General features: G+C 43.5%; 1 protein-coding gene across 1 annotated transcript in view; it reads left to right on the forward strand.

The window, feature by feature from the left end:
* The window catches only part of LOC121869002, a 28,596-nt gene extending 21,907 nt beyond the window's left edge, over positions 1 to 6,689 (forward strand). Inside the window, exons 6-7 of the mRNA XM_042370064.1 lie at positions 3,333 to 3,488; positions 4,116 to 6,689. Coding sequence (XP_042225998.1) covers positions 3,333 to 3,488; positions 4,116 to 4,160 — 201 coding nt within the window. The 3' untranslated portion in view covers positions 4,161 to 6,689. The remainder of the gene's footprint in view (positions 1 to 3,332; positions 3,489 to 4,115) is intronic.
* The last annotated feature ends 6,920 nt before the right edge of the window (positions 6,690 to 13,609 follow it).

Here is a 13,609-nt window from a genome sequence, read left to right on the forward strand (position 1 = left end):
AGAACAGACGAGCAAAATGAACGTAAATTAAACTTTCTTTGACATCACATTATATTCTAAAATTGGTGCATTAAAACTTTCCGTGCCTTTTATCAGAAAATGTTTTGATGAGCTTGTCGAAATCAGTGTTATCTAGTACATCATGGTTCATATACTCATAAGTGCCAGATTAACTCATATTTTTTGAGTCATAGTTGATCAGAGACAAATTTTCACACATTTCAGTTTGGTAAATGACCTTTCTCTAGAGTACGTAATTTGTTACCATAAGACTCGGATAAGGCTGTAGAAGTATGTCTGTGTTTGGAATTGTTGATTCTAGTTTCTGATCACGAATTATTTTGAACATAAAGTATTCAAGGATCAACTTTTTTTTGTCTTGGCAGACAAAAGTTATCTTACAAAATAGAAAAACTGAAGCAATTCCATAGCAATTTTTCTCTCCAGATCGTATGAATTCACATCTACAAGATATTCACATTTTACACTCAGATCATATTCACTGATTTAAGTTGTGTTACCTCCACAACCCCGCCATACAAAAGGCCATTAGCTCAACAACTGAGAACACGTCCCTTGGTGGCCTGATCACCGTGCTGTGAATGTGTGCACGAAATGGTTACAGAAAACTTATAGGCCTGTGTAAAATGATATTAACTATGCACAATACTTACCAACAATTAACAACACCACATTTATTGAGATGAAACAGACGAATATCCCATCAACAGAGAAAGAGTAATAGAGAGCACACAATAAAGTGTTATAAACAAACACAGCGGCAGCGGCGTGGAGTGTTTGAAAGGTTGCCACCTTACTGACGTCACTCATGTTAATCCTCCCCCGATAACATCACCATCAGATGCTCTATTTAGGTGCACATTAATAATATTTTGCCATGAGAAAGGACTTGACCGTGTTTCAAAATAACCACTAGTGCTATGTTTATTGTTTACATGTTATGATGTTATCTGCATGTTAACTTATATATTATTATATTTATTCAAGTACTATGACGTAGCATGAAAACAAAAACAAAAAACTTTAAAATTGGAGGGGGGGGGGGGAATTGTGGGGCCCCTTTTTGTGGAGGCCCTGAGGCAATTGCCTCATGGTTAATCTGGCACTGTCTGTACTTGCTGAGTCAATGTAATCATACAATATGATTTTACTGAATAAATAATCCATCTCTCTACCTATCTCCAATAAAATAATCTTTATTTAACTTTATGCTACTCGCTCGAGAAGGTATCTTTACTGAGGTGTCCGATGAATTTCAAAATGAATACTGTGACTCCTGTTGTCCCGGGTAGGGTTGTTAAAATCTTTCATCTGTTGTGTCATATTGTCTTACACAAAATTATAAAGATACTTTCTGGAGCGAGTACTTAAAACATAGATTTAATGAATTCGTTAAGCGACTAGGATTCGATTGATAAGTAAGTTTACGGCAAATTATAAGATTGTATGATGTTACAGAAACATCCAGGTATTTGAGAACAAAATTATTTATATCATTGGTAAGGATACATTTTTTATGAAGAATTTTACAAGTAAAGATCAATATATACAGTATACGTACCAAATATCATTCCTTTTAATAACTGTTTATAAAGTCCTGGACGTTTCCTGAACATGATATCAAATGTGAAAAACCAAAGTAGTGGCTGTATATTTAGATAACCGGCGGTGTGATCATCAAAATATCAGAAACATATAATATTGTGGAAAAAAAATCAATGAGTTCCCCTTAAAATAAGTGTTAGGTATACAAAGAAAATGAACCAAATACACGAGTAACTGCCTCAACCTCACGGTCCTTCTCCATCCATTCTTGTTTGATTTGATTTGAATTTATCCAGTAAACATTCACACAGTACATGTATACATATGTAAACAATTACCGCAGATAATACATAAAGTACTAGTAATTCGTAATTTTAATATGGTCTTCGGGACACAGTTCCAAATGATTGCAGGCAACACTAGTTTTTCCTGACTGTCTCACAAATAGAAGCATTGATTACTCGCCTTGATAATTAAATGTTCTGTACCTTAAACGTTGATATTAATCCTGATAGGTGATACTATATTACTATATTAACTTATAAGTCCAAGTGAGATATGATGGGTGGTGACCAGACAATGTGACAGACGCCTTGTGGGTTAAATTATGAATGTTTTACTTCTTGACGTTAATACAGTATGTACGTACTATTTTGCATAACTGGTATTGCAGGTACGGTGGTAGTTAACAGTAGTAGAGCAAAACATATTGGTCGTGATGTTTTATGTGTGTGTGTGTGTGTGTTTAAACCTGTGTCATAAGTGTGCATGTGTCTGTATCAGTGTGTGTGTGTGTGTGTGTGTTTGTGTACCGATGAATAGGTGGTGACGTATGAGGTGTTGTGTTTGTTTTACTGCTGATCTCTATATTCACCTGTGGTTATTTAATAATAATAATAATAATAATAATAATAATAATAATAATAATAATAATAACAATAAAAATTCAGTTAAAATTGTCACATGGGTTTACCATACGATAGGCATGTATATAAACTATAGACTTATACAGTGCAGCACGAATATAGACAATGTAGGTATACGGTGCACGTAGGCCATGGGAGTATATAGTTTCCTGTGTGCCGAAACATTACAGGTGAACAACAATGGTAAACAGTAAGGCAACTTGACCAAGGATAACCGAGAATGTTGCCAGGTGCTTATTTTCAGGAGGGTCCTTAGTTAAGGCTTACACTTGGTCTCTAACAGTAGTATGTGTACCCGAGTATTAGTGAAAGTTTATTTGATAAATTCAACAAGTATTACGTTGTGCGTGAAACATCCAACATAAACCAACACTATACTTCCCAACATAAACCAACACTATACTTCCCAACATAAACCAACACTATACTTCCCAACATAAACCAACACTATACTTCCCAACATAAACCAACACCATACTTCCCAACATAAACCAACACTATACTTCCCAACATAAACCAACACTATACTTCCCAACATAAACCAACACTATACTTCCCAACATAAACCAACACTATACTGCCCAACATAAACCAACACTATACTTCCCAACATAAACCAACACTATACTTCCCAACATAAACCAACACCATACTTCTGAACATAAACCAACACTATACTTCCCAACATAAACCAACACTATACTTCCCAACATAAACCAACACTATACCTCCCTAGATAAACCAACACTATACCTCCCTAGATAAACCCAAAACTCACTAGCTTGGATCACCACTATAATTATTAAACTCATTGGCTTGTCTCTTCTCTTCCCTCCACAGCATGAGTTGGTAGCGATGCCGAGGTACTGGTGGGCAGTCATGTTCGTGGTAGCTGTGGTAATTCTCATGATTCTCTCCTTTGTGCTGGTTCTCTCCCTCTATCAGAGCATTAAGGAGAGAGAGATGCCCGAGTTCTACCAGGGCGCTGAGCTCGTGGTGAGTAGGTGGGGTGGGTGAGGGTAAGGAAGGTTTGAGAGAGTGTGGGAGGTGTTATATCTTGTGAGGGAGGTGTGGGAGAGGGTGAGGCGATGAGTGTGTGGAGGAGAAAGCAGAACAAGGGAGATGTTTGGGGGGAGGGGAGGAGTGAGGCAAAGAAAGAAGTAAAGATAGCAAGGGGGAAGGGAAGTGGAGGGCCGGGTGAGTTAGGAGAGGAAAGGAGACGATTGTGGGAAGGCAATAGGAAAGAAATAATGGAAGAGATGGAATGGTTAACTGGAGAGAGGGAGAGTAGAATATGGGAAAGAGGTAGGGATTGGAAAAGAGAGACATTGAGTAAGGTGGATGAGAGGGGTATGAAGAGAGGGAGATGAGAGGGGTATGAAGAGAGGGAGATGAGAGAATAATGTGAATGGGTCGTTGGCAGAAGTAAGGAATGAAGTGATAGGGAAGGAGAGAGGGAGGGAAGGGGAACTGAGTGGTAAAGATGACACAAGGAGAGGGTGTAAGAGGAGGGAAAGGGTGGAAGGAGTATATCTTTTAGTCAACTATTAATTAATTTCCAACAACATTTAGTTATTAGTTTACTTTATGTATTTACTAACACTGTCTTTCCCTCCTCCACAGCACCGCCACATCTGGCTCTCACAAAAAGGAAAGTATTACGACTAGCATTGTAAACACTGCTGGAAGCTGCATCAGGGAGCCCGACGCTCCCATCAGCTCCAGCAGTTGGCCACACCCTCCTCCGCTCACCAGTCCCAAACACCTCACCATCTCCAACCTCCACAAATCCCAGGCACCAAACCTCCTGGACCCCTAGTCCCAAGGTCTATCAGTCACCATGTTGATAGTCCAGCGGTATCTAGCTCAAGGTCCAAAGTCAGACAACCAAGGGTGCACTGGTCTCCTATACAAGAGTCAAGTGGTCGCCAAGACGAGCCCACCACCCCAGGGTCGGCTAGTCACCAGTTCCAGAGCCTAGAGGTCCCTATGTCCAGAAGCCAAAAGTCACCAGGCCAGGGCAGGGACGGCAACAGCCCCAAGGTTGAGAAATCACCAACTCGAGGCTTCAAAGGTCAACAAAAGCAGGGTCTGGAGGTGCTCGGCTCAAAGGTTCAAAAGTCACCATCCATGGGCCCCAGAACTCACCACCTTGAGAGTCCTGACGTTATTAAATCTAGGTTTCATAAATCACCAACTCGAGGATCAAAAAGTCCTCATGTCACCAAACCTGCAAAAACGGGTCACCAACAATAGGCCCTTAAAGGGCCCATTTTTAGGGCCCAAAGTCATCAGTTGTCAGTAATTCGAGGATCTTTACGTGAACATGTACGGGTTCAACTCGTGACAATCTCTTCAGATATGCAGCAAACGCTAAATTCACCATATCAGGCACCGGAAGCTTCGCCAGATCACTGTTCAGAGTTCGTCGTCAACTTCCAAACAAAAGGTTCCTGTGACGAAGAAGGAAGACTTATATTGGTCGACTCTTCAGTGACTTCGCCTGAACCTCTTGTGTAAGACACCTGGAGAATCACAGATGCTGGTCTACAAGGCCCTGATGCCACGAAGCTCCAGGTGAACTGTGCTAAAAAAGCTTTTATCTGTGAATAATAACGTGGTGTCTTGTCTTTCACACGCCAGACATACAACTGGCTTCTCTTCAGCTCAGTAAACATACAAATATTGTGTTAAGGAAAAGTATACTTGTGTGTGTCCTTGCAAGGTGGTGACTGGTGTACCTCAAGGCCACAACAAACAAGGCTACGAGGTGAAACACTTAACCACAACGCTGTCATCCATAACCAGTTCCTGTTGCTGCTGTTTCAGGTTGTGTGCCATTGTAGTGTAGAGTCTCGCATATTCCCAGTGTTGAAGCCTTTATTATCTTCTTTTGTTACCAGGGGAACTTTGTGCTCATTTTATGGCAGGCAATTGGACTTGTCTGCCTTCCCTCGGTCCCGAGCCTTGACTTAGCTCAATTCAGTGTCGGTGATGAATAAAACTGCCTTAAAGATACCACAGGATCTGTGGACTGTGGTTCGATATGTGACATGAGGTGATGATGACCGTCCAATCAGAGAAGCCCGTGGTGCTGCAGTGGCCAATCAGAGCAACTTAATGGGCTGCAGTGTCGTCATGGTGCTACTTTGACTAAACAGAGAAGCCCATGGCGCTGCAGTAACCAATAGGAGACGCTTATGGTGCTGCCCTAGCCAATAGAAATTCAGAATTCACCAGAAGGTGTCAGGGACTTTAAGAAAAACCTAACTCTTGCCTTGAATGTCTTGTAAACTTGGATCTCACACATATTTTACAATATATAATCTCTTAAATTATGATATATATTACATATATAAATATAAACCCCCCTTCTTTAGTCTGCCTTAAGCAGATAAGATATAGTTGGTCCGTAACATATAATATATATTAATCATCATTGTGTATACTGAACTATGTGCTCATAAAGTGATCTAACAGTCTGACAATAAATAGATTTTCAGACCCCAGATTCTCAAAGGTTCGTCAAGTTAGCGCTCTTCCTTCACTGGTATTAGACCGCCTCTAGTTATGGTAGAATTTACACTGCATTTTTAACGCCATTTTGGTCAGGTCGTCTGTTTGACGTAGCTTTAGTGATCTTGTGAGATACGTTTTAAAACCTCCACTTGAGGGAAAATGTAAGTATGAAGCTTTGAGAAACTGGAATCAAAGCTGCATATAAAATAGTGTGGCTGAGTGAAGGTCTGCGTGAACATATACTGTATAGTTACAACTTCACTACTAACGTGACATATCACTCTCGTGTATTGCCATACTCGAGTCCTCCAGTAACGCCACCAAAGACTTATGGTCATCACAACAGTACACATGCTTGTCACTCATTACCGATACTTTTCAACAAATGAAGCCCCAAACAAGACTGTCAGAATAGTGGGAAAACTACTTTTATATGCAAACCAAACCGTTAAGTAGTGTTAGAGATCTGATTATACTGCATATACCCCAATAACTACTATTTTATTTAGTTTACGGTTAAATTTTTCTGTTTTCTATAATATATCAGGAATTTGTCCATTTTCTCTAATATGTGACTTAGGTCATAGTTTGGGGCTAACTAATGAAACTCAGTAGTTCGATAATATGGTCGTTATAATGAAACAAATTAGTATTTCACCATCCACCCCGACGTCCCCACACATACCTGGTGAAACAAGCAGTATGGTCAATGTAGGTAATCTTCATGAATTGGGCTGTTAAACAATTGTTCCTTTTAAAACAGTTGACAAAAATGATCACCTGAAGATTAGCCCCTAACTTATTTCACCTTAAAACTAACCATCCTGACGGTAACCTAACCTAACCCCCACCCCAGGTAACGTTAGGGTGTATATTCATCAGGTGATATAATCTAGGGGTAATAATCTTAAGGTGATTTAAGCCATCCAACTTAATCTAACTTACAGACTGCTAGTTTCAATTGGGTTGGGTGAGGTTAGGTTAGTTTGAGTTGTGTGAATAGTTACTAGTTTAGCGGTCGTGGGATTGTGTTGATCAGTGACCATTTTGGTTATCGTTATACATACATACATACATACATACATACATGCACGAGGTTGTTGTACATAGTGACTGTGTGTACATACAGGGTGAGTCAGTGTATATCAGAGGACTAATGTGACTTTGCCATACAGGTAGAACAGGTATAAGCTTGCTGGTCAGGCACTGGCCAGTCACGAGGGGCCTTAGGAGGTATTTGGCCAATTAAGAATAGCTGTATATGAGAGGTACTGGCCAATCAGGAGTAGCCTTTAAAAACAATTGGCCACTGAACAAACAGCGTCAGAGGATAAGGGTTTTTTTGAGGGGGGGGGCAATCAACGAGCGGCATCAGAGACAGGTATTTTTTGGTCAATCAACGAGCGGCATCAGAAGAGGTATTTTTTTTGGCCAATCGATGAGCGGCATCAGAGGAAGAGTATTTTTTTTTTTTTTTTTTGCCAATTTGGAGTGTCCCATGAAAGAGATAATTGTATACTGTTATATTTCAGGAGAGTCTAATATTTTTTATGAGGTGGATATTATACCATGAAGTATGACGCCTCAGCACACTCACTACCAGAAACATATACGTTATCCCATTTAAAAACAAAAAACAAACAAAATTAACGAACAAAACCAAACCTAACTTACCTCTGCATAACATTCAAAGATCATTAAATTTAGTTACGTAATTTTTATTTTTATTTTTTTTATGAAATTGACGGGAAAATATTAACGTGTTATTGCTAATGTCTTCATGGTGTGATACCCTCCTGGCTATTGTCTGTGAGGCGTTTGTGATATATTGCGGTGATGTGAGAATGTTTCGTGTTCTTCCGTGGTGGCATCTTGAGTGGTGGCCCGCCAGTCATGTCGAGACAGACAGACAGCCAATGAGAAACAAATATTGTAAATGTTGCCATACAATGAATAAATTATGTGTAGATATCTATATATATTGTCTTTTTATTCATGTATTTTTATCCTCGTTGTTTATTAATTTATGTATCTCTTTGATCATTATTTTACCATTTCACACACACACACACACACTACTACTACTACAGTATTACTTTTTTTTTTTTTTTTTTTTTTTTTTTTTAAATCGTAGCCTCCAGCCTCCTCCAATAGCCACACCTTCGCCACCATTTAATTACTTTAACATTAAATATCTTAATACATAAGTAGCTATCCTATCTGTGTTAAATTAGTTGAGCCGCAGATCTATGTGGCATTCAGTGACAGTAGCCTCATAGTCAATATCTGTAGCAGTTGTCGGAGTTGGGGCAGAAGCTCTCGTTCCCCTGAGGCAGAGCAAACAATCAAGAGAGAGAGAAGGACAGTCGACATCTCATCCAGGCTGTAACATAACTGGGCTGCTGTTTGTTCGGAGATCAACTCATGAGTCTGGGGTAGAAACATCTTGCACTTGGTCCCATCCTACCAGAGGTTGTGAACACTGGGGAGTGAAGCTGCCTTGATCAACGCTTTTGAATTCTCTCTCCATATGCCCTATCTTGTTGTTCTGCTCTCCTATGTGCATCGAGCTAGGTTACGTGACATGCGGCCATGGGATCAAAAATCCTGATGTCGAAGAAAGCTCGCTGTTCCCAGGCCCAGAATCCTCGAGCACTGACGCCAACACGGCTTAGATGTTTAAAGTCCTATGTTGGAAGGTCTCACCATCCAATGGAAGGAGGGTCGGTTCTACCATGACACCCTGCAGATTTCCTTCAGCATAATTTGCTGTAAGGTCCTTACTGTCATGCCTCATGCATATGAAGCCCCTTTCTTAATACACCATGGCGTGATCACGCTAGGAAGAGCCACACACGCAGTGGCAAACATTCTACTGGCCGAATCCGTTCTTTAGAGCAATGGCATCTGTAAATTCTGTTTGTTAAGACTGAAACCATTTGCCCTAATCGGTAACGCAGTTAACCAGTTCGAGGCGCCCACCTCCCGCGCTATAGCTACTTTTTTCAAATTTTTCTGGAACCTGCAGCAACAGTTGCTGCAACTTATCATTTTGGCAGTGCTGTCGATCTGTCATAATGGACCTACGAATCTCGCTATTTCACTGGTCTCGACCTCCTGCTGCGTGGCCATAGGGTCCGTGAGGGCTGCCGTGAGCTTAAGGAATTTTGATGTTCGTGGCTGCAATCTCCTCTGGATTAGTTAGTCTTCTACTACTACTACTACTACTACTACTACAAACTACTACTTTGCTGTCACTCCTAATCGGCATGACGATCATCCAGCTATGATACAATGATACGAAGTTATTAAGGATGTCACCTAGGTTGGTGAGTTTTGAGGTGACTAGCGGCCATCGCAAACCGCAGAATCGTTCACAATCACATTCGTGTAATATGGGAGGCTGCATCTACAGTAGCGGAAGGGCGATGGCAGCGTCTTTCCGGCGTGACGCTGTCTGCCTCGGTTTGCAATCGGGCTAACCGAAAGTATTGACACCGTGTGGTGCTCCTCCAAGCATTACGATGGATTAAATCGACTCCCAGGTGAGGGGTCGATTAAGCCTTTTTCAGGTTTGCCTTAAGACAATTCTTATATCGCCAATTGCCCGCCATGTTACGCACTATTCGTTAGGTGTCTGTAGTAGCTGCTCTGGTAGTCTACTGTCATCCATTCGCAACATGGCCAGTCCAGCGAGTTGTCTGAGGAAAATGGTAGCCCGATGCTCCTACAGTTGGTGTCAGCAGGAATACTGGAATTTGTTCTCTTGTCTTAGCTAACACGGATGATGGAACGAGGGCTACGTTGGTGAAAGTTTTCAAGTGCCTGAGGTGCCTCCTACATACCCCATGTCTTACTGCCAGATAGCAGGGTAGGGAGGATCACTGCTCGATATAAATGCAGCCTTTGTAGATAATTTCAGCTCCCTACAGCTGAAGACACGGTTTCGGAGTCTGCTAAAGGCTTGAGATGCACATCTGATCCGATGCTGAATCTCGCCATCAATGTCTGCGGTGGTGGACAGGTGGGAGCCGAGATATTGAAAGTGGGTAACATTAGACAGTGTAATACCGTTAAGCTGGATGGGTGGTGGAGGTGTGTCTGAACTAGGGGCAGGTTGAAAGAGAATCTGAGTCTTACGTACATTCACCTAAAGGCCGAAGTGTGCATACGCATTCGTAGGTGTTCCGTGTGAGCAACAAAGGTGAGGTCGTCTGTATACTTAAGTTCAGTAATGGAAGCTGCCGATACCTTTATCCTTGCCTGTAGTCGTCTTATTTTGAAAAGACCCTCCTTCACCCGGTACTCGATGTCCACCCCGCTGGCTAAATAGGTGCTGGTACGAGTAAGGAAGGCAGCTAAGAAAATGGAAAAGAGAGTTGGTTCCAGTGCGCACCCTTGTTTAATCCCTGTTTGGATGAGGTAGAACTCAAACTCGGTGCCATTGTGCAGGACACTGCCGTTCATGCCGTCGTGGAATTGCCTAATAATAACGATGAATTTTGGTCCACCAGAGGGCTTCCCTGTTGACCAAGTCGAAGGCCTTGGTTAGGTCGATGAAGGCCATGTACAGGTCCCGCGCTGTTCTCTGCAATTTTCCTGTATCTGGGGGGCAGCAAAGATCATGTTAGTGGTGCCACATGATGGTCTAAGGCCACATTAAGATTCTGGGAGGAAGTTTTCAGCCTCAGGAAGAAGTCTGTTTAGAAGAACTCGAGCGATAATCTTGCCAGCTACGGACAGCAAGATCCCGGGGTAGTTGCCACAGTCTGACCGGTCTCCCTTGTTCTTATAAATATTGACCATGGAGGCGTCCTTAAGAGCTTGGGGGATTTCCTCCTTTTCCCGTATATTCTCCAGGAGAGAGTGGAGACAGCTGGTAAGCAGATGTCCTTCTGCTTTATACACCTCAGTTGGGATTCCATCAGGCCCTGAGGCTTTGTTGTTTTTCATCTGTTTGATGGCAGTAGCTACCTCATCCAGGGATGGAGGGTAGCTGAGGTGGGTCAGCTCTGGGTGCTGAGGGACCTGCTGGGTAGTCAGGACATCCAAGTCGGTGTTTCGGTTGAGCAGTGAATGGTCGTGCTCTTTCCAGCACTGAAGGATGGCTTTATCTTTAATTATTAAACTGCCTTCGGATGAGCAGAGGGGGGCTGCGCCATGAGTGGTTGGCCTATAAAGTGTTTTAATGGAATTTAAAAATTCGCGCATCTTGTGCTGATCTGCAAGTTTTTGTGTTTCACTTAAACCAGTCGTTCTTTGGATTACGAAGTTCCCACTGGGCGCCAGTTTTCTTCTTGTGGGAAGGTATCAGCTTTGGCTCGAGACTGAGGGTTATTCTGCCAGTCAGTAAAAGCAGCACGTTTTTCATCGAGGATTACATTGATTTCCGGGTCATTTTCATCAAATCAGTCCTGGTTTATTGTTTCGATCTGGCCGAGAGTGTCTCTGAGGTTTTTGTCATGACAGTGTTGAGAATATCCCATTTGGCACTGGGATTTGGGTTGTTTGCTGTTGGGTTGTTTATCAGCCCATGTTCGAGCTGCTCTTTGAAAGCATGTGCTACCGCTGGATCCTCCAGACGATTAATGTTAAGACCTCTTCTGGAGGCTTGCTGCCTTCGCCGTCTTGGGGCGACGTGAAGTGAGCTTGGCTCTGGCAAGCCGATGATCAGTGTCACAGTGGTCTGAGCCACGCATGGCATGGGTGGTGAGGACATCTCGGCGATCTCTTTCTCTGACAATGATGTAGTCAATGAATTGCCAGTGTTTGGATCGTGGGTGTTGCCACGAACCCTTGAACTTGCCGGCCTGCCTAAACAAGGTATTGGTGATAGTGAGGTTGTGTGCAGCACACTTGCTGAGGAGGAGTAGGCCATTGGGATTACACTTGCCTAGTCCATTTCTCCCTATGGTTCCCTGCCAAATGTTAGCATCTCTGCCAACTCTGGCCTTGAAGTCACCAAGGAGCACAACCTTGTCATCTCTGGGGATAGAGGTTAGCACTCTGTCGAGGTCGGCGTAAATGGCCTCCTTGATGTCATCGTCTGCATCCAGTGTTGGGGCGTATGCACTGATGTAAATGACATGATGTGAGTGATTCAGTGGAACTCGAAGCGTCATGAGGCTCTCGTTGATCCCAATAGGCATTTCAGTTAGCCTGTGTAGGATGCGTTGGCGGATGGCAAAGCCAACTCCATAAATGCCTCTCTCCACAACAGGTTTACCCTTTCAGAAGAAGGTATAGCCAGACCCCGTTCTGTGAGTTGGCCCTCATCCGGGAGCGGGACTCTAATGGCTGCTGTGTCGATGTTACACCTAGCCAGCTCTTTTGGCACAAGGGCAGTTCTTCTTTAGGAGATTCATTTGTGCCAGTATCCAGAAGGGTCCTGACATTCCATGCAGCCACCATAAGAGGTTGTATAGTTCGTTTTTGTTTGGATCTGTGATTTTGATTGTGTTTGCGACCGCATAGGGATGAACATACTGGGTGCGGTTGCCCAGTCAGGTTGGGTTTTTAGGCAAGCTATGTTTAGGGCACCTTTTCTAGCCTCCTCCCCATGTGGGGTGAGGAGAGTGGCTCCTCGAAAGGGCTGCTAAATCGCACAGACAGGACCGGATTGCACTGCTGCCTAAATCCCAGTGCATAAACGGCCATATTATCTGTGCCGCCCATGTGCAGAGTTGTGACTAGAGACTCCCGGCAGTCATCTCTGCCTGTCCCCGTCGCTACTCGTCCGTCGCCATAGGACTTTTGTGGGTGTAGGGGTTTTGATGATGATGAGAGGAATGATGAACTGGATGATGGCTGCGTGTGAGTTGATTTATGTGGTGAGGCCAGAGCGCAGGCTGCAATCACACGTCTTGGCTCTCCCTTTTCGTGATCCAGTGGTGCAAGTGTTGCAACGACTTGGGAGAGGGAGAGCTGCAATGGACTGCCGATAGCCCAGTTTGTTGAGTTTCACCGTTGGGGTTTTGTTGGAGCTCTGTAAGCATGTCTGCCTGATGCGAGGCTCCACCGCAGATTTTTCGTTCAGGGTTTACTCCCGTAACCTTATACCTACTATGGTTAATCCGCAAGGCAGCGGGGCAATGGCTGGTAGGCGCCAGAACGTGTCCTCATGCCAGTGGGCCTATGCGTCGTCCTTCTGGGGCCCACTGCTACTCTGTGTTCCTCTGCTGGTCTAGCCTGGGCCCCCGAGGCATCCAGTTACCATGTGTTGCCACGAGGAGGCATAGCAGGAGTCTTGATGGTGTGGAGGCTGTGTACTGGCAGGGGAAGACATATGCAAGATGCTTCCCTGCTCGCCACGAAGGCTAGCCAGCGGCGGCAGGCCGAGAGGGAACAAGCAATGCCTGCACCTTAACACTATCATCCTGCTGCCACACTAGACGCATTTCACCACCCTGTGTGTATTACACACACACACACACACACACACACACACAAAAGGCACCACCATCGACACCGGCTCCTACTTCCACCGACATACATCGTCCACGAATTGCTGTTCGACACCACAAAGCATTAAGCCCAAACGAGCACATACTGATCGCTATAAGAACAGCCCAGCCTTCTGGCTGCCACGTTCTTTCAAT

Source organism: Homarus americanus, unplaced genomic scaffold, assembly GCF_018991925.1.
Source record: "Homarus americanus isolate GMGI-L3 unplaced genomic scaffold, GMGI_Hamer_2.0 scaffold24694, whole genome shotgun sequence".
NCBI classification, from domain to species: Eukaryota; Metazoa; Arthropoda; class Malacostraca; order Decapoda; family Nephropidae; genus Homarus; species Homarus americanus.